The sequence below is a fragment of the Podarcis filfolensis genome, assembly GCF_964270895.1.
Source record: "Podarcis filfolensis genome assembly, chromosome: 3".
Classification (NCBI taxonomy): Eukaryota; Metazoa; Chordata; class Lepidosauria; order Squamata; family Lacertidae; genus Podarcis; species Podarcis filfolensis.
This window is the reverse complement of record NC_139606.1, coordinates 30,183,141-30,203,140: the sequence shown is the minus strand read 5'-3', so window position 1 is coordinate 30,203,140 and position 20,000 is coordinate 30,183,141. Positions and strand designations below refer to the sequence as shown.

General features: G+C 43.7%; 1 protein-coding gene across 3 annotated transcripts in view; it reads right to left on the bottom strand.

Moving 5' to 3' along the window:
* Window positions 1-9,415: 9,415 nt before the first annotated feature.
* The window catches only part of GRHL1 (grainyhead like transcription factor 1), a 62,356-nt gene continuing 51,771 nt past the window's right edge, over window positions 9,416-20,000 (bottom strand). For all 3 annotated transcript variants that reach the window (XM_083607283.1, XM_083607281.1, XM_083607282.1), the window contains exons 14-16: window positions 18,483-18,568; window positions 13,766-13,830; window positions 9,416-12,159 (exon numbers count right to left, since the gene is read on the bottom strand). In XM_083607283.1, coding sequence (XP_083463409.1) covers window positions 12,045-12,159; window positions 13,766-13,830; window positions 18,483-18,568 — 266 coding nt within the window. In that variant the 3' untranslated portion in view covers window positions 9,416-12,044. The remainder of the gene's footprint in view (window positions 12,160-13,765; window positions 13,831-18,482; window positions 18,569-20,000) is intronic.

The window sequence follows — 20,000 nt, the reverse complement described above, 5'->3', positions numbered from 1 at the left end:
GAAGGGGCGGGGGCGGGGACGAGAGCGAGGGGGCGTGTTGCGAGGCAGGGCGCGCGCGCGCGGCAAAGAGACCGGGCTGAGAGCGTCGACGACGTCGCCGCCCCCACCCCAGCAACAGCGCCGCGCGCTTCTGGCAGCCCCGCCCGCGGCTCGAGATCGTGCAGCCGAGCGTGACGCGGTGTCCTTTCTCGCCACACACGCTATTATTGCCAGATGTTGCGTTTCGGCCACGCAGAGTGGCCGTTAAAGGGCGTGGCTCCTCTGCGGAACCATCCTGCCCTGAGGAAAAGCCTCGTTACACCTTTTCGAATAGTCCCCGTCTTTTCCGTTTTTATTGGTTAATCTTTTTTTTAAAAAAAGAAAATAACCCACACACAAAAAAAAATACATATTCGACAAAACTTATACAGTATGTATGTATGTGTATATATATATATATATATACACACACACACACACACACTGTACTGCTTGCGTGCATAAAAATAAAACAGAATAAAAGACCAATTTGAAACATTTCTCCCCGCCCCCCTTAATTCAAGTTATAATGAAAATTGAAGCTAAAAGCAAATGAGATGCCAACTTCTACATGTCTGGAGTATTCTTATTTATTAAATTTCTATACTGTACCGCCCTGCAGGGCAGGTTATAATACAAAAACAAAACAAAAAATAACAGAATTATAGCATTGGAAGGGGTCCTAAGGGTCAACTATAATGCAGGGATCTCAGCTAAAAGCATCCATGACAGATGGCCATTGTAATGAACAGACAAAATACCTCCCCCCCACCCCCAGTTTAAAAGGCCACAGATTTTAGAGGGATAGGCTTGCATGAATGAAATGTTTTTAGCAGGTGCCGAAAAGAGAGTGGGAGCAGCCAGTAGTACACAACTGACAGGGAGCTGAAAAGCACTTTCCCAGCGCTGTTTTCTGGACTTGGTCCTGCAAGTAGGGCCAGGAGCACTGTAATACAAAGCTCCCAATTCCCCAATTCCAGGATTATATCACACTCCTGTGACTACATGCTATGCACGGTTGGCAGAAATGGGAGCTGATTTGAAGGGAATTGCACCTGCTTGACTTTTCTGCAGTAACCAGAGCCTAGCTAAAAGGATATAAGTGGGTCAGTATGATTGCGGTTGGAATAGATCCTAGTTCTGTGTGTGGAGCGCTGTTGCAGAGATCTGTGGTCCCCCTGCCTTTCTAATGCTACGTGTATTAATTTGGGTTGCTTACACAGCCTCCAAGTGTCCCTATTTTCCAGAGACAGACCCAGATTTGCAGAAGCCACCCTGGTTTCTGTTTTGACCCTGGAATGTCCCACTTTTCCTTACAACGTCCCTATTTTCCTCAGATAAATGTTGGAGGGCACGAACTTACCGTGCTTAAAAGTCACAAGGATCACAGTACTATCAGGCAAAAACACAACAAAGGCAGGTACGGCAGATAAAATCGGATGGGGATCCCATCCTCTGTGTATGCTTGAGAAGGGAGGTTCAGGTGCAGTTAGGTAATGTTAAACTCTGGACTTGGTGATTTTTCAGGACTCCTCTCTAGATGGTAATGTGTGTTACCTGCATTGGCAGGGGTTGGCCTAAGTCACTTTCAGCTCTAGGGGAGGAATTCAATGTCATACTCTTCTGATCATGTTTTTCTGCTTTCCTGGTGCAACAATTCCCCCCTCTCCCTCCCTGTTCTTGGGGTTCTCCTGGCACACACACCCCCCAAGCAGATTTGGAGGAGAGCTCCATTGTGCTATCAGGAGCCCTTGCACTGGCTTCCACTAGCATGCTGGGTAACTGAATCAGGGCCACAGATTTTCCTTCAAAAGGTGGTTAGCCAGTCCAGCTGCATTTAGAAAAAGCTCAGTTCAATTCTGAAGAAGAGGAAGAAGAAGAAGAAGAAGAAGAAGAAGAAGAAGAAGAAGAAGAAGAAGAAGAAGAAGAAGAAGAACGGGAGCAGCTTTCAAGATACAGAGGGACACAATGCAGTATACACAAACAGATCTGCAAAGCAACAAAGGCCCCCAATGGCTGTTGCTATTTTTCCTGGGGAAGAAGCAGTTCTGCAAAGGAGCAATTGCAAAGTCATGAAGTGCAAGGGGGGAGGGGTGCAGCTTTCCCCCTGCCTGTCATTTTTTGTTCCAAATCACTCCTCCTGCCCCTCAGCCACTTCTCCCCACCACTGCTCCAAGCGAAAGGGGGTCAGAGGCCAAGGCAAGTCCTGAAAACGCCAGTAATGCCAGCCTGGCAGCCCGAAACTAGGGGAGAGGTCAAAACACAGAGAGGAACAGCTTGCCTCTGCAGCAGTTCTCAAATAGAAGTGAACCTGGGAATGGGGCGACAGCTGTCTCTTTTACAAATGAGAAGGATTCTTGAATGGTTGCTGGCAAGCTGTGGAAGTGAAAAAGAAAACCCCCACCAGGCTTGGCATTTGGGAGCTGGCAGTGACATGAGCCACGTTCCACACAGCGTTGTCCTGAAACAAGGGGTCAAATCTGTGTCAGGGTGCCTTGTACTACATTTGAGCACCTAATCCAAACATAGCAGGAACTCTTCCCCGGGGACCTGGGCGGTGCGGAGGGAGGGGGGGAGGGCACCGGTTCAGCACTACCTGAGAGTAAGAGAACAGCCTGGCCCTTCATGTCCCCAAAAACACTATTTCTTTTAAAAAGAGAGAGAGAAAGAGATCGAGGACATGTTTTTGAAGTATGACAGGCAGAGGCTATTCTAGGTTTTAACAGAGGAAGAGAAGCACGTCTTATTTCTAAAGCAGCATACTGTGAGATACAATGACAGTGATACCTTTTCTGTGAACTGCCCTGAGACCTCCAGGTATAGGGCGGTATATAAATTCAATCAATCAATCAATCAATCAATCAGCGACAGACCCATTTCATTGTATTCATCGCACATTTGGAAGATAGTGGTGGGGAACCTCAGGTCTGTGTGAGGTAAGAATTTACTTCTGTACCACCTTGTTCTTACCCAGGTGAGGGAGCACCTTTAAATAAAACATGGAACCAAATAATAATAACAATCTCTGTGTTCTGTAGGAACCTGGTTTATTGCAATAGGGCAGCCTTGCCAACCAGCTGCTCAACTGCTACTTAGAAGAGCTGCCCCAAGATACATCAGAACAAAGCTTACCGTATATAGGCTGCTAACACCACAGTGCATAAAGAGTCATCAAAACATCTCTAAACACCCTTCTACATACATTAAGAAAGGTTACAGGTCATGGGATGTAAAATAGGCATGGCTTCATACTGATATCAACTTCCTTGGAGTGTCCCAAAACAATTGGTCTCAAATGTTCCACCTCTATCACCATTCCTCTGGCAACCAGGCCTTCGTGGTGCTGTTGACATTCCTTTCTTTATCTCACTTTCGCTTGCCTCTCCTATCTATTTCCCAGGAGACTTCAAGGATAGGTTTGGATTTTCACTCTGATGTTAACTAGAACAACATCCTTAAATGACCATTTGTGCCACTTTCAGGGTTAGATAGGAAAGGAATGCAGCATTGGAGTCATGATAGGCAGGCACACAAACAAAATCAAGGCTAGAAAGGTTCAATACACTTAATGTTGGAACATTTTTAAAATTAATAAAATCTACACCCTGGGCCTCCAACTCTTACATCATGTGGACCTCATTAGTTCTGGCAGGGCAAAGGAAAACCCTTCAACTGATGTTATGGAGATGTCAGGTGACTAACAGGTATGCAGCTGTTCCTAGGGTAAAGGTAAAGCGACCCCTGATCATTAGGTCCAGACGTGGCCGACTCTGGGGTTGCGGCGCTCATCTCGCTTTATTGGCTGAGGGAGCCGGTGTACAGCTTCCGGGTCATGTGGCCAGCATGACTAAGCCACTTCTGGTGAATCAGAGCAGCACACAGAAACACTGTTTACCTTCCCGCCGGAGCGGTAACTATTTATCTACTTGCACTTTGACGTGCTTTCGAACTGCTAGGTTGGCAGGAGCAAGGACCGAGCAACGGGAGCTCACCCTGTTGCGGGGATTCGAACCACCGACCTTCTGATCGGCAAGTCCTAGGCTCTGTGGTTTAACCCACAGCGCCACCCATGTCCCGCAGCCATTCCTACTTAATCCAAATGGTCCACAGAGGTTGAGGGAACAACCAGCCTCCCTGCTGAAAACATTGCCCAACCCCTGCAACATAGTGATCCCCCACCTTCTTAGAGCTGTTTCCTCCACCTGCCCCCCAAAAGCTAGATTTTTGTTTTATACATAAATGTGTGAGATGCATTCTGCTCTTTATCATTCTGGAAAGCTTATTCAGTATTTGGGGCTAAGCCAGCTATCACATTCTGTGTTATGGAAACACACACATTTTTATAAAAAAAAACACAAAAAAACACTTTATAGGGCCTAGTCTAGTGTGATGTAGAGAACCACAGTTGAATCAGGATTTGAATCTGGGTCTCCCCCAGTCCCAATAATTCAACATTCTGACACAAAATTTGCCCCAAATTTCTCATAGCTGATGCCCATTCCCTCCCCTCAAAAAATAAGAATGATCCGTCCTCAGTAAAATAATACTGATGATTATCATGAAGCATTATCTGTTCTCCAAGGATTCCTATCCTTGCATTTCTGTGTAATGAGTCATTGCTCTGGGGCTTGGAGTCCTCTTGCAACAGGGCAGGCTGCTTCCTTTGCAAGGATGGTGAATTCTGCTTTATCATGGGCAATGACTGGATTATCCAATTATGCCGAATGCAGAAGCCTTGTGATTGTTATTTTAAAAAACCAAAAACAAACTAGCAAGGGTAGAGTTGGCTGATAAAATGCAGATCAGTTAACAATGGTTCAGGAAAAGCTTTGGCGAAGAATTGGGCTTTGAAGAAAGGAAAGAACAAATAGACTCCCTCCTGTGTGGTATTAGAGGAGATACTTCATTATTTTGGTAGGCCAGTGAATTCAGGACACTTTAAAAAAATCATTACTAATGAAATAGAACAAAACATCTGGCTGGAAAAATAGTGTAAACATGTTCAAACATGGTTTTTTGTTTTACTCAGAGGCACCAACTTCCAATGGGGAATTTGGGGGGTGGGGTTTGAAGGACGACAGAGGAGCCAGGGGGTGGCAGAGCAGCTTCAATGGCTGGCAGTTCCCTCCTCCTTCTGCCACCACTCTTTCCCCTCCACAGCAGCAGCAGGAGGAGGAGCCAGGACTTTGAACATGGGGGGCAGCCCCCTCCTCAAAAATATTTGGGTTCCCTAGGGAAAGGCGCTCCTGGTTCCACTGAGGGCACTTCCAGACTGTCACTATGTTCAGGTAGGGTCAATCGCATACCAGCAAATTGAAGTTGCAGAAATAAAGTTGATTTGGACAATCACCTTGTGCAACAACCCCCACCCCACCCCCCAAAATCAGGCTTTTTGCAATAAGGATAATGGTGAGAAACTGCATTGGAAAGTGGAGGGTAACACTTGCTTGGCTCTGCATTATAACAAATCAGAATCAAGGCTCATTGGATAGCGCATAACATCTTACCTCCCTCCAAACTTCGTGCAAATAAATGAGTAAAGATATCTTCTGGAAGCGACCTCAACCATCAGGTCAAGGGTTTGGGAGATCCTTGGGCAAAATGCTCTGCACTTGAGCTGCCCCATTTCTTCCTCCCCATAGCTGCCACCCGCTTCACTTGCTCTGTTCCTCTTGCACCACTGCCCAGAATGCAAGGGCAAGGTGAACAGAAACTGTTGCTGCTGCGCCTGTCACTGGAGGGCACAGGTTAAAAGGCAGCAAAAGCAAGGGGGGAAAGGAAGACTGTGTCAAGAGGCTCTAGGGTGTTGGCGTGGGCCTCCTGCTGGGGTGTGGCCTTTGGAGGATGCCTTGCAGCCATTGTGGCTGATGCCCATTGGGGCTTGTGGGGCAGAAGGCAGGGGGACCAAAAGTAAAGTGCCACAATCACCATCCTACTGCTTGCTGAATTCTACGCAGGCAGCACTGACGCTGAGGAGGAGGAAGCTGTAAGAAAGCACTGTTTAGGGAAGTTTTTTAATGACTGATGTTTTAATGTATTTTTAATCTCCTGTTGGAAGCCACCCAGAGTGGCTGGGGAAACCCAGCCAGATGGGTGGGGTATAAGTTATACATTTATTATTATTATACAGTATAAAGAAGGTGGGCAGATGGGAGCAGCCGCATTTGCCCTAATGGACTGTTGTTTCACTTTTCTTTCTAAGGCTGCAATCCTACAGATACTGCCTTGGGACCGAGTCCCATTGAACTTAGAAGCGGGACACTGATTTCCAAGTAAACAGGCATAAGCTTCAGGTTTGGATACTTCTAGGATGTTGTTGTGTTTCAACTTTAGTCAACAAATCTGTGTCCTGTTGCAAGCCAGAGGGTTTTCCTGGAAACCCAGGAAACTGGAACTTGGTTGTGTGTGTGTTTTTTTTTAAGCAAATGAATTGGGCAATATGGGACCAAGAACATGTTTATTCACTGTTTTATTTATAGTCTGGCTATTCTAGGAACTTTCCAGGGTGGCAGTAGTGAGAAACCAGCAAGAGACTTTTGGCTGTTCTACGCTCCAGACAAGATACCAGTGCCTCTTGCTAAGGGAAACCACATTGTTGTGTTCGTCATAGCTTATTATCTTGAATCAGGTTTAGGCCTTTCCTACAAGTTATGTTGACCTCACAATGTCTGCTTTGAAGCACTCAACAACAAGGCAGCTGTTATCCCAAACCATCTCTGACCTACAGTATAAGCTCTTCAGTCGGAGGCTAATTGACTGTTTCTTGCTGGCTTCAATTTGTATTATTTTCATGTCTTTGTAAATTGTAAACAGTTACAGATGCAGGATATAAGTTTCTGTAACTCCACAATACACGGCAGCTTCATCCCAGAGAAAACTCCTGATAAAGACAAGGTGATGGCGAAATCCAATCTGAAAGGATTCCTAGGATAATAAAACCCTCTCTAAAAGGAATGAAATAGTGGATAAAAAGGTTGTACTCAATAAAGGGTGATGAAGAAAAGCTAAGCTGAGTCTGGCATTCCAATTTTAAGCAGGTTCATTTGTTTCAAATGGCTTTACTAGGGGGTGCTTCCGGACTAACTGCTTATTAAACATACTGGGCATTCATCCTTTGATTTGTTTGTGCAGCAGTGAAATGATATTGTGTTATGGCAGAAGTCACCCCACACTTTCCTTATCGCAGAAAGTCCTATATTTTGGGGAAGCTGCTTTTGTCAAGCAACTGGAATTGTGCAAGCAGAATCTGCCAGTTATGTGAGTGAATTTTGAGAAGCTTTTGTAAGCTGCTTTGAAAGGCTACTGGGAGTATAAAGAGGAATATAAATATTATGAATAAATAAAATAATATATATATAAAGGTTGAAAAGAGTTGATCCCAAGATGCCAAGCTCACCTTCCTAGTCTCTGCACTACACCATACACGGGGAGGTGCTCAGTGCTGGATTTAGGGCATTGTCAGTTCGCCCCCCAACAGGGCACCTAGCCAAGGGGGCACAAAACTATGACATAGTGCAGAGTGGAAGAGGGCATCAAATTTTGCTCTCGCTCAGGGTGCCATATTACCAAAGTCCACCCCCGTTCTATTTGCTTCACCAAAGGCTGAGTGCACTGTCCTACAGGCCAGAGCAAGGCATGTGCATTTATTTAGGCAATTGCCCAAGCAGGCCAATGATAATGATAAGAGCAGCCAGGTCAATCTAGTTGGCACTGCTCTTCATCGCTTTCTCTGAGGGTATGTGTACATGCAGGCCACAGCAATTATGTACATTATATACATTGCAAAACAAGCAGATGGCATGATGGGCTGCTCATTTGCAGCCTGTGTGCAAAGGCGAACAAGATCGTTCTGGAAAGGGAAGGTGATATATGCCTCCCTTAGCTCCTTAGCAAGGTTGGATTTTTCAATGATTTTTCATTTATGGATGAGAAGCATTTGTTGAAAACACATAGGGACAATGCACTGTGCCTTTCACTGAACAAGAACAGCTGCAGATATTCTATAAGGGTACACTTAATAATAAAGGGACAGAGCTCTGACAATTGAGTGCTTGCTGGTGCCTACGACTTAAGAGCAGGGAAGGGAACCTCTAAGTCCATCAGACGACACCTTCCAACATATCCAACCATTGGTCATGCTGGCTGGGGCTGATGGGAGTTGGAGTCCCGCAGCTTCTGGAGGGCTTAAGATAAGTAAAGTCAAATGTTTTCAAGCAGTGGCATGGTGAATTTTTTTGTAGGGGAACAGTTAGGGCCAGAGGTTGCAAGGGCGATATGGGGGTGGGTGGGTGTGTAACTATGTCCTGATGTCATACATGTGAGCATCGTGCTTCCCTCCCTAAGCTGGGTATAAGCTTCCCATGCTTTGGGAAGGAGGCGTCAAGCCTCTTACAGGATGCTGAAGGCCTCCTACCTCCTTCCCGAAGCCGAGCAGACTTGGGGAAGGTGACAGGAGGGCTCTTGGATCCCCCCCCCAACTGGAGTATTGTGCCTCCCAGTGCTATTTTTCTGGAAAAATAGCACCTGGAAGGAACTCACCATGAACACCTCCCTTGTTCTCTTATAATGGCAATGGCACCCATCTGAGAGGTGCAGGAACTGAGTTCTGGCTGGAAAAAAAGTCCTGAGGGCAACCAACCAAAATATTTTTTGCCTTCATCTGATAATCGTCCATTGGCCCCATCTCATCATACTAATAATGGAAATAGTGGCTTGCCAAGTTTTAGAAATGTCTCTTCATACATCAATACATGCAAAATAATTGGCGGGTATTAGGACAAAGCTACAAAGAGCATTTTTTGTGTGCTCTTCACCAATCCCTAGTTTCCACCATTCTAGATCATAAATGCTAGTTAAGGAATTCCCACACTGATTGAAGCTGTGAAGGTGAACAGTAACACAGTTTGAGATATCTGCAGGCATTGTATTGGCTTCCCACCCTCCAGGGAAACGTTCAAGTAATAATTATAAACATTGGGTAAAGGTAACAGAATGGTTACAAACTGACATATAAAATTTAATAGTTCTTGCTTTTACAGTAATTTTTCAATTAGACAGACAAAAAATAGCAGACAGGACCAAAATCAACTTCATAGAACATTACAAATATGGCTATAGTTAAGCCCCATGTCCCCGAAAACCAATCAGTAGTTAAGGCATTGTATATAAATAAGCATCAATTCAACCTTTTACACAAAAAAGACTGATCCCCCCCAGTCCATTCCCCTTAATGTAGGAAAACTTCAGTTTTCATCAGACATAAAATTATGCACTTAATGTGTGTGTGCGTATAAAAATTACCTTGTCAAAGTACCTTTTATCTAACCATGAAGTGTAAACTGCAGCATATTCAAAGGTTGCTGTTTTTGATAACAAGATTTGCTCTCTTTTTTAAAAAAACCAATAGCTGTTTGGCCGTTCAAAAACCTGTGTAAGTTTTCCCTGTAGGAAAGTGCTTTTTGGGGTTCATTTCCACCTATATAGTTGATTTTTACACATTTCTTTCTTCAGGGTTCCGCTGCTAGGCAACTCACATGCAGAACAAACAACGGTCACAACGCAGAAGGGTATCTACTGTTCATTGAACTGAATGCTGTTCAACATAGCAAAGAGCATAATGTGCGGTGTTACAGGCAAAACTCTGTACTAGCATCGAGAAATCACAGGCCCCATCCACGCTACGCATTTAAAGGAGGATCATACCACCTTAAACAGTCATGACTTTCCCCCCCAAAGACTCATGGGAGCTGTAGTTTCCTAAGGATGCTGAGAGTGGTTAAGTGACCCCCTATTCCCTCTCACAGAGCAATGATTTTCAGAGTGCTTTAACTATTGCTGCTGAGAAACCCCATTAAAGGGCAGCAGCTATTTTGATATTTCATGCTTGGTAGATCTACGTAGGCCCTCTGTGGCGTGGGCGTCAAAACTAAGACATGTAATCATGTGGGAAGGTGAAAGATACACCTGGCAAATTAGGCCCCCATAAAGTTTCCTGTTTGGGCCTCATCTTTGCTGCTTCTTTTAAATATCTGAAGTATATCAAAGATTACCAGTATATCAAAGCCGCCCAGAGAGGCTGGTGTAACCCAGTACAATGGGCGGGGTACAAATAATAAAATTACTACTACTACTACTACTACTACTACTACTATATTCACTCAGGCACTTGGGATTCTTTACATCCAAGTTCAAAAATATCTGCAGTTCTACTAGGAAATAAGACTTCTCTTGAAAACATGGCTTAATAACATTTGGCATCAAAAACAAGATGAGTAAAACACTTTCCATCCATGATCATGGTCACTGTAAATCACAAAAAGCACCATATATCCATTAACTAACTGTGAAGCTAACATGAGGCCCCAAATGCATAATGGTGCATCACTGAAATGATGAAACTGCGTGATAAAAGGCAACGAATGCATGCATTTAGACTATCTTCTTTCTTTTAAGTCATGGTATGAATGAGCCTCATGGGTCTTGCACGTAACCACTTTGTTCCTTCCTTGGCACAAGCCAACACAAAACTTTAAACAATGGCTTCATATTATGGCTTGTTCCGAAGCCGCTAACCACACTTTCCTTATTCAGACGTAATGGGAAACTGTAGTTGACCAAAGACATCCTAACTTGTTCATTCACTCATGTGAAAGGAGGTGTGAAGCAGCCATGAGGTTTGCTTGTATCTTGTAGGCCTAGATATGCCACCATTATGCAGACTAGAGGATGGATCTACACCTGTTGTTTACAACGTTAAAAATGTGTTATTAAAATGCAACATCAGATGGCACTGCAGAGCAGTGAGCGACCGACTGTGGAAAATTGCTATTCAGTGTTATACAATGTGTGTTTTTTAAAAAAAAATGCTTAGCAGGTCAATGTAGGTCCGACCTGAGTTCCCCAAATAAACACTGTGCCAAACACAAGGTGGGCCATAGTGAAGTTCAGAGGAAAAAATTGGTGAGAGGTAAACTGGTTTTTATGGTCCTGAGGTTCAAGACATCAAATCTTATCTTCAAGGAGGGTGCACATGACCTATATCGCTTCACATTTGCACCTTTGGAGAAAATATAGACTCATCCTTACTGCTGCTTTCTACCGGACTGATACATTACTTCTAACCTTGAACTTTATTAATTTACATGGAGACAGTCCCACCTTATCACTTGATGATAAATATTAAGTATGCTATGCTAAAACTCACCCCCCCCCCCGCAATTCCCCCTTACAGGAGACTGAACACATGCAGCATAAATTTAATTTAGAACTGAGGCTGCTTTTCTCAGTGTATTATTTATATAAATACAGTCCTTCCCAATGGGCTTCACCACATTTATTCAATCTATATTACACACACACACACACACGGATATCTTATGTATCTTGTCTTACATATATATATGTATATATATTATATGACTTATATGTACATATTTACAACCCTTCAAAATACACTGCATTTATATACAAATACAGCTCACCAAGGGGATCCATACAGTAATTTAAAGGAAGTTCTTCATAAAGCAAGGCAGTTTCACATCCCTAAGATGTTGAAGAAGTAAATGATAGCCATATGCCATATTCGGTCGTAAACATCATACGAGTCCAGCCTGTCTGGAACTCCTGTAAGCATCAATTGGAGGTGTTTTTTTTGGGGGGGGAGCCTAGTAAGAGACTCTAAGCTGATGAAGAAACACATACACATTTAATAAGCAAAGGGGATATGCAGGTAACTGCATAGTGCTTTAGTAAAAATATTCTGGGGTGTGTTCCCCCCCCCAGGGGTGGGGGACTTGGAATTCCAATTCATTGTCTTTTGTTTATCTATTCCAAGTGCAGCGTTGCTCCCAAGAGGACAGAAATGTTGGAAGCGCTGTTAAACAACAGCCAAAATATACTCTTCCCTGGAAGAACAAATGGCTTCTTCCCTAGAGACACATTTAAATCCTGAGGACAAAAGTAATGAGAGTTTTTGCATTCACCACCTTCATTTAAAAGCCCCGCAAGAGGCCCCAACGAGCTTGGTTTTAGATCTCGGTGAGAGTGAGCTTGTAAGATCCAGCCGCCTCTTCAATCTGTAACTGGAAAGTATCCTCGTTGGAATAGTGCTTCACAATGTTATCGTCCATATTCACCAAGATGCTAAGGAAATAAGAGAGTATTAAAAATGGGACGCTTTAAAGCCTAGCGGAAACACACCCAGTGGGGCAGCACAAAGCTAGGCCAACCCTATGGGCATCATCATCATAATCTTCTAGGTCGACCTAACAAAATACACTTCTGTGATGAACAAAATAGGATCCGGGTCTCACAGGGAAAGTTACGTTAGGTCTCAAGGTTCCCTTTTTTCTCTTGCCAACTGATGGAGGGAGTATTGGGGAAATTTGTGGATTTATTTTTTCCCCAAATAGGAGCTGCTTTCTAGCAAACCACAGAGCAGATTGAGACCAGTTAGAGGAGGGCTTCTCAAACTTGGCTCTCCAGCTGTTTTTGGACTACAAATCCCATCATCCCTAGCTAGCAGAACCAGTGGTCAGGGATGGTGGGAGTTGTAGTCCCAAACACACACACACACACAGAGAGAGAGAGAGAGAGAGAGAGAGAGGGAGAGAGAGAGAGAGAGAGCACGCGCTAGAGAACCAAGTTTGGGAAACCTCGAGTTAGAGGTTCAGCCTGCCAGACAAAATCTGGCAAACACTAACATACTCAAAGTGCTTGTTGCCACGATTCCCTTAGGTCCTTGCTACCCAATGAGGAGGAAAGCTACCTACAATTTCAAATTTGCAGTTACATCTATGCTTACTTGTTTATCAAAAGAAACAGCTTAAGGACCAAACATGTGATAAGAACAGAGGTGGGTTTACAGCAGCACGGCCGGTTCCATAGCACTGGGTGCTGAGCCTAGGGAGCGCCACAGAGTGTCACAACCACGATGTAGTGAATTGAGCAGAACGCAAGAGGCTCTATATGTGTGTGTGTGAGCGCACACACACACTCTAAATTTTGACACCATGCAAGACACTGCTGACATTTATCAAGTGAGGTGGACTGCAAACATGTGCGATATTGAAAAGCTGTTCCCTTTCACAGCAGTGCTGTGGGCCTCAGATTCTCTATTGCCAATGACCTAGAGCAGCGGTTCCCAATTGGTGGTCCTCAGACCCCAGGGGATCTGCATAACCCACACAGGGTGTCCGTGGCACAATTCACATAACAAAAACTACCACAGAGATATCAAAATTTGTCAAAAAGTAGGCTTGGCTTTTGAAAAACTGGGGGGTTCCCAGTACTTAGCTAATTGGGAACCATTGTCCTAGAGATACCACTTCATCTTGCTGAGAGATTGTTTCTGGGTATTCTGACAACATGCAATGAGTACAAGAAAGGGATGTGCTGTTGCTGCCTTGAGAGCTAAGTGGTGATTTCTTTTCCCTTAGCAAAACTATTTATTAGTGAAGAGTAAAGACTTAGCACACAACCCAGGGTTGTTCTCTCTTTCTCTCCAGCAGCTGAGGAATCATGCAGTGAGGGTGAGTTCACTTGGATTAGCTCACTTTTGCATTCTAATTCTGTGTGGCAGCTGTACTCTCAGAGCTCAATATCTTGGGGAAACAGTATTGCTCCTGTTCAAAACAGGTTCAGTGTGGGGAGAAGGCAGATATGTGTACAGAGAGTGTGAAAAACAACATGTAAGACGCCGTATCTTGCCTGCAAAGCTGCAGAGGGATACTATTTTCAACATACTCACCCTTTTTTACATTTCTTGAAGACTTTCCCAATTTTATCCAAAGGGACATCGTATTTGTCAGATATCTAAACAAAGCAAAAAGGAAAACAATCGCAAAAATGAAGTAATAAGACGTGAAAGAGTCCTCACAAATTGCATTTGGAGTTTGTGCTAATATTCACGCTATGTGCTAACCGTAGTTCAGGACTGAAACCATGGTTTAAACTTCCAAACACACAGCAGTGAAACCAAGATGCAGAGAAGCTTGTCTTCTCTCACAGTCTATCCTGTCAGATTTATAAGTTCATTCTATGGCAGAGCATCCTCTGATGGCAGAGGAATGCCTATAACTATAGCTTGGTCAACTATGGTTGGCTCGCTTGCTATACATTCAGTGGTCAGAGATTATGGGATGTGCAGTCCAACAATAATCTGGAGGTCCACCGGTTGAGCATTCCTGCCCTACAGAAACCAAAAATTGGTCAAATATTTAACTTATTGGCAATAATGAACACCTTTTGCTTTCATAGTATCCAAACCTTCTGTTCAAGATGGTAAGCTTTACAAAAGAGCACAAGAGTTCATAGTGGTTTTTAAGCAAGAGATTCCTACTGTGAGAACTGAGGGTGTGCAGGCTCGTGAGAGAACAGTATATGTCAGAGACTCCACCTGGCTCTCCACAAACATCTGAAATAGTTGTAAAAACATATGTACACCTTCCATCCAGCCCAACAGTCTGTTCTCGCAGAGGCCAACTAGATGCCTATAGGAAGCCAGAAGTGGACTCTTTGCCTAAACCTCTTTCCAAGTCAACCAAGTTGGTGGCCATCAATACAGTGAGCTCCGTATTTTAATTACATGCTGTGTTCTAAGCAAACCAAAAACCAAGCAAGCAAGAAAGACACTGGTGTTATTCTGGGGGAATGCCATAAAACGGAAGTAGAATGCTCTAGCCATCCTGTCCACAGACCCCCTCAGAAAGTCAGAGTCACAAAGCAGACTGAGCGGCTTGCAGAAGATCTACAGTCTCACCCAGCTGAGTGCTCAATGGTGACAGGAGAACATACCTGAAGACCCTGGGAACTGGAGAAAGGATTCTCCACCCCCCAAATATACAAGATAGCAGCCCAAGGCCATGAAAGGCACTACACAGCAGTTCACAAAAGAAGAGTCTGCTGGATCAGGTGAATGGCCCACCTAGTCCAACATTCTGTGCTTGTGGGAAACAAGCAAGCAAGATTCAAGCACAAGACCACTCTTCCCTCCTGTGGTTTCCAGAAGCATTGCTGCCACCAAACTGCGTAGGCAAAGCATAGCCATTGTGGCTAGTAGACATCAATAGCCCTGGTTAGAGGATTATTTCTGGGTTTGTTCTAATCTCAGCACCAAATGCTAATGTTCATAAGATGGCAGATGGCATTTTGTAGCAGCATAGTTTCTCCATACGTGTGCTTTGGTTTCCAATTGAGGGGAGCTTATGTTGCAGCCATCAAGTTATGTCAATCACTCCCCACCCCACACACTTTCTCCTTAACAGCCAAGTTTACACAAGGCACAAGGTTCGGAGCACCTCTTGCATGCAAGACATTTCAAGCTGCTGTGAAGGAATCTGAGATCAGGAGCTGGAATCTGAAACCCAAGGGCAAAAGCTTCTGAGCCTTTCCAAAGGCTTGGTTCAACTCCATAATCCTAGCTGGCTTAATACATGAGGCAGACAAGCAAAGGCAAACCGCCTAAGTCAGGGGATGGGCAGAGGGTATGCCTCTGGGTGGGGATCTGCAAGAGTTTCTGATTCCCATCTTCTTCTTCTTTTAAAAAAGGAAAAATAAAGGAAAACCAGGAGTAGGGTTTTCTGTATGAGCTGTGAGGTCAGTTCTGGTTAAAAACAAATTCCCAGGCTGAGCATTAATTCAGGGATGCTGTGTTCTTTCATTCTAACTACGTCTCCTCTGGTGAGCCACTGTTTTCCAGGCCAAGGTGTTCAGATTAGGAAACAAAGCAGATTCTTCTAAGCATGAAGTCTGTCTTGGACTGCAAATCCCATCATCCCTGACCATTGACTAGGCAGATGTGAGTTGCAATCCAGCAGACATCCAGAAGACACCATGTTGGCAATTGTTGAGATATTCCAGTTAAATATAGTCTAGCTCATACATATCAATGAATCTACTCTGAGGAAAACGTAGTTGCAAACCTGAATTCAGGGGATATAGTAATGGGGGTGATCAGGGTTACTGGATAGCAGAGATGTTGGTACGGGGTGGGCCCAGGGAGACCAAAACCCATTTTTGTGTGTCACGGGCCTCAGAATTCCTTGTCGGACACACTGCAGTGTCAATGAGAAACACACACACACACACACAAACACAGCCTCCCACCAATGTAATTTTACTCAGAGACCTACATTTGTAAATTAGCATCTGCAGGTTTTATGCAAACTTATGCCATGGAATCTGGTGCTCTGAAGCTTTGAAGCCACCTAGCAACACCCTAGCAATTGTTTTGGAGCTGGATTCCTTTTGGGAAATTGACTGGGAGTGAAATGAGCTGCAGTGGAACCGATATAAAAATTAGAGACCCAGGGTGTTGATTTTGCAAAATGTTTCAATATAAATTGCATTCAACCTTGGGCTAGAATGCATTCCTGTGTGCCTGCATTTTGTGACTCATGCCTCCCCCTCCTATGTTGTGTTCCACCACTGCTATCTGACCCTGAAAGTGGCACAGATGGCAGGATGTTTTTCTACGTCTGCTGTGAGTTGGCACTGGCATCTCCTTGAGAAGTTCCAGGGAGAGATATGGGAAAGGAATGTCAGCAACCCTTACTGAAGGTCTGGTTGCCTAGACAACTGCTAAAAGCTGAGACCACAGGTTTTGAAAGACCCCGAGGAAGTTGAAACCAGTGTGGAGTCATGTATCTTTATATCCTTTTACCTGTAAACTTTCTTGATGTATGTAGAAGAATGGTTGATGATTTATGACTCTTTGTTTGCTGTGTTTGAACTACTGTGTATAAACTTCGTTCTGATTTGTGTCTGGGCAGTCTTTTCTAACTGGTTCTGGTTGGCAAGACTGTCCAATTGCAAAAGTAAATAAACCGGGTCCCTAACTGGATCTGAGGACGCTTCCTGTAATTTTCTTGGTTCCGTGTTGGTAACAAATTTGGTGTAGAAGCCAAATTCTTACCACAGAAGTTAGGACTCGTCGACAAAACTATTGTATTTTTTATATTTTGTTGGGAGCTGCCCAGAGTGGCTGGGGCAGCCCAGTTAGATGGGTGGCATATAATAATAATAATAATAATAATAATAATAATAATAATAATAATAATAAAGATAGTAGTAGTAGTAGTAGTAGTAGTTATTCTGCATGTTCCACACATAGAAAGCACAGATCTGAGTGGTTTTCTGCTCAACACCTCTACCTGAAACAAAACTAGGATTGCCCTGTGAAAATGTCCCTAATAAGACTTCAGATGTGGCTGTTTTCATCCCACATTCTCAAAATGTATTTTAGCCTTGATAGTTTCTTGGTTAAGCTTTGCAATGAAGTAGATTTTTTTATATATACCTATGAGTGTGAAGAAGCATACACAAAGAATATCTTCATCCATTATGCAGCATGGGGGTGGGGAGAGAAAGAGAGGGAGACAGACAAAGCATCTTTAAAGAACCTGGTACACTGGCAAGACCTGAGCAAGTAAGGTCATTCACATGAGATCAACACTACTGTCTGCCTCATTACAAGAGATTACATGCTAATTTTGGCATAGGGAAAAAAGTCAGATTGTAGGAACTTGCAGTTAAAGAGGTCAGCCACAAAACAAGGATCATTTTCTGTGTCAACAAAAAACGAAGGCACATGCTGTTCTCCAGAGGACAAAGGGATGCACTAAGTGGCTTGTCTGCATGATCTAATCCTGATTTAATAAGTCAGGATATGCATCAGCGTCATGCACCCACATGCAGTCATTTACACAAGTGGGGAAACAAACCAGGAAGTCACAGTTCACCAATGGTCTCATGTTGCATGCAAACCTGGAACTATGATGAATGGCTTTGAAACAAGCCAGGATGTGAGAGCCAGCTTTAAACCATGGAAGGACCAAAGAAGTTTTGTGCGAGGGCATGAAGATCATGAATATCCTGGCATATTTAAGTAAGGGTTTGATAGCACAAACCGGGCAAATCTATGGGTTTTCTGAGAGCTAGACTGGTTCCTGGAGCTCCCATAGTCATCCTGGGCAATAGCTTTACTGGCCCTTTGCTACCCCTCTGTACTATGAGATTGGTGGCTGTCCTTTCTGTTCTCAACTTCCCCTTCCTGTTAGCAAAGTACATGAGATGCATGCAAAGAGGACACGCAAGTAACCAAAGCTCTTGCCTTCTCAGTTCATAAAACGTGCCAGTGGAAAATCTAATGTTAATGTTACGCTGTGTTCTTTCTATTTCATCCAAAGGGTCATTCTGGTAGTGAAATTGGTTTTAATGTTCCCCCCTCTCTCTTCCATCAAAGAAAATATTTGCACAGGTCCAATGGGGTCCAGAGTTAGTGCAGCGATTCAAGCACAGCTGCAGTTTTAGGCTTAGGGAGAACAATTCACTAGGCATTTCTATTGTTGAAACCAATAGGACAACCACACCAATTAGCAAGGTTATATCCCTGAAGTACAGAAAGCTGGGCATCTTGTTTCTCCAGCTTTTACTAAAATTCGGTGCTAGAGAAGCTTGCAACTTACAGCTTCCATTAGACCCTTCAGAGACGGACTCTTGAGCATAAGTGCATCAAAGACTTCTTCCGATTCCTTTCGAACATACAGCAACACTGGAACAACGACAAAGTCAATGAGGATTTAGAAAAAAATCAGATTGAAAACAAACATTAGGCATTTATTAGTCAAACAATAAGTTGAGATGCTATAATGCGGCGCATAACTATTTCAGGCCAGAGCAGTCAGAAGCAGTACTTTAAATCCACTCTCTGCAAACCAGGTAGAAGCTTGATAGTGTGTGGGCCTGCCTAAGAGGAAACAGGACTGGAGAAAATTCTACACTTAACTCCTCATAATGGACACTCCAGGGACTTGTCATAATAAATGCTTTCTTTGAGAGCAACCCATCCCCCACCTTGAGAATGAGGTGGTTCTTCTACTCTTAGAATTTCAAAAATCAAAATATGGTGACATTTGGCTGGACATTGACTGGACTACTGTGATGTCATAGAATGTTCACATATATTCTAAACCACGTGAACAAAATTAAACTGGGCCCATCAACTCAGTGTACTAACAACAGGTCTCCCAAAATTAAGTGATTAACGAGAAATCAGTTGCAGTCAAGAGTTCTTTGGAAAGAGGGATTGTCAAATCACTCAGGAAACTGTAGCTCTGTCTCCGAACAACTCTCAGAACCCATAACATACCTGTGGTTCCCAGAATTTCTTGGGGAAACCTTAAAGTGATATAATACTGCTTTAAATATATGGCATATGGGACCTTCATTGAAGAAGTAGCTTCCAAGCAATTACGGTAAAGTTTGCCTATAGGTACAGATGTGAATTCAAGCAACTAACCTCCCTCACCCCTACATTCTAGGAATAGCACAATGACTTGGGCCAGGGTCAAGTGTACCTAGACTGGGTGAGGAACTCTGTTATTCAGCAAGCTGGATTTGTGATGTTCTGGTGGCATGAGAGACTGATCAATCAATCAGTCAGTCAGTCAGGAAATTCTGTTTGCTAGGTATTTTTGTCCCATCTATGAAGACCTTGCACCTTCAAATCAAGATATCGGAGACCATTTCACATTGCAACAGGGAGCCTCAAGCGCTTGGGATGTGTCACCGCTGAAGAAAGCTGTGCTGAGCCTCAAGATCACACAAAGCAAGGAAACTGAGCACAGTATATTGGCTGCCCTTAATTCACCCCTGTGAATGAACGCTATCAAAGTTCTATTTGCTATAGGCGATAACAGTACCACACCTACAGTTTCAGTTTATATTATACTAAGATACCGGTCAATAGGGGTGAATTTAGGGCAGCACTGCCAGAGTGAATAACTTCCGTGAATTGAAGAGCTAAAATGGAAGGATGAAGTGGATTAGAACTGTAATATGCACAGCTTCCTTAAGTTCTCCATGCAAGCCGGTGACCTATTTTGTTACTTGCTATAATGCAAAAAGCAAGCCATTCATTCATGTTGTGGAAGATGACAATAGAGGGGGGAAAGTTTTCATTTGAGTGAATGTTTCTCTGGGTT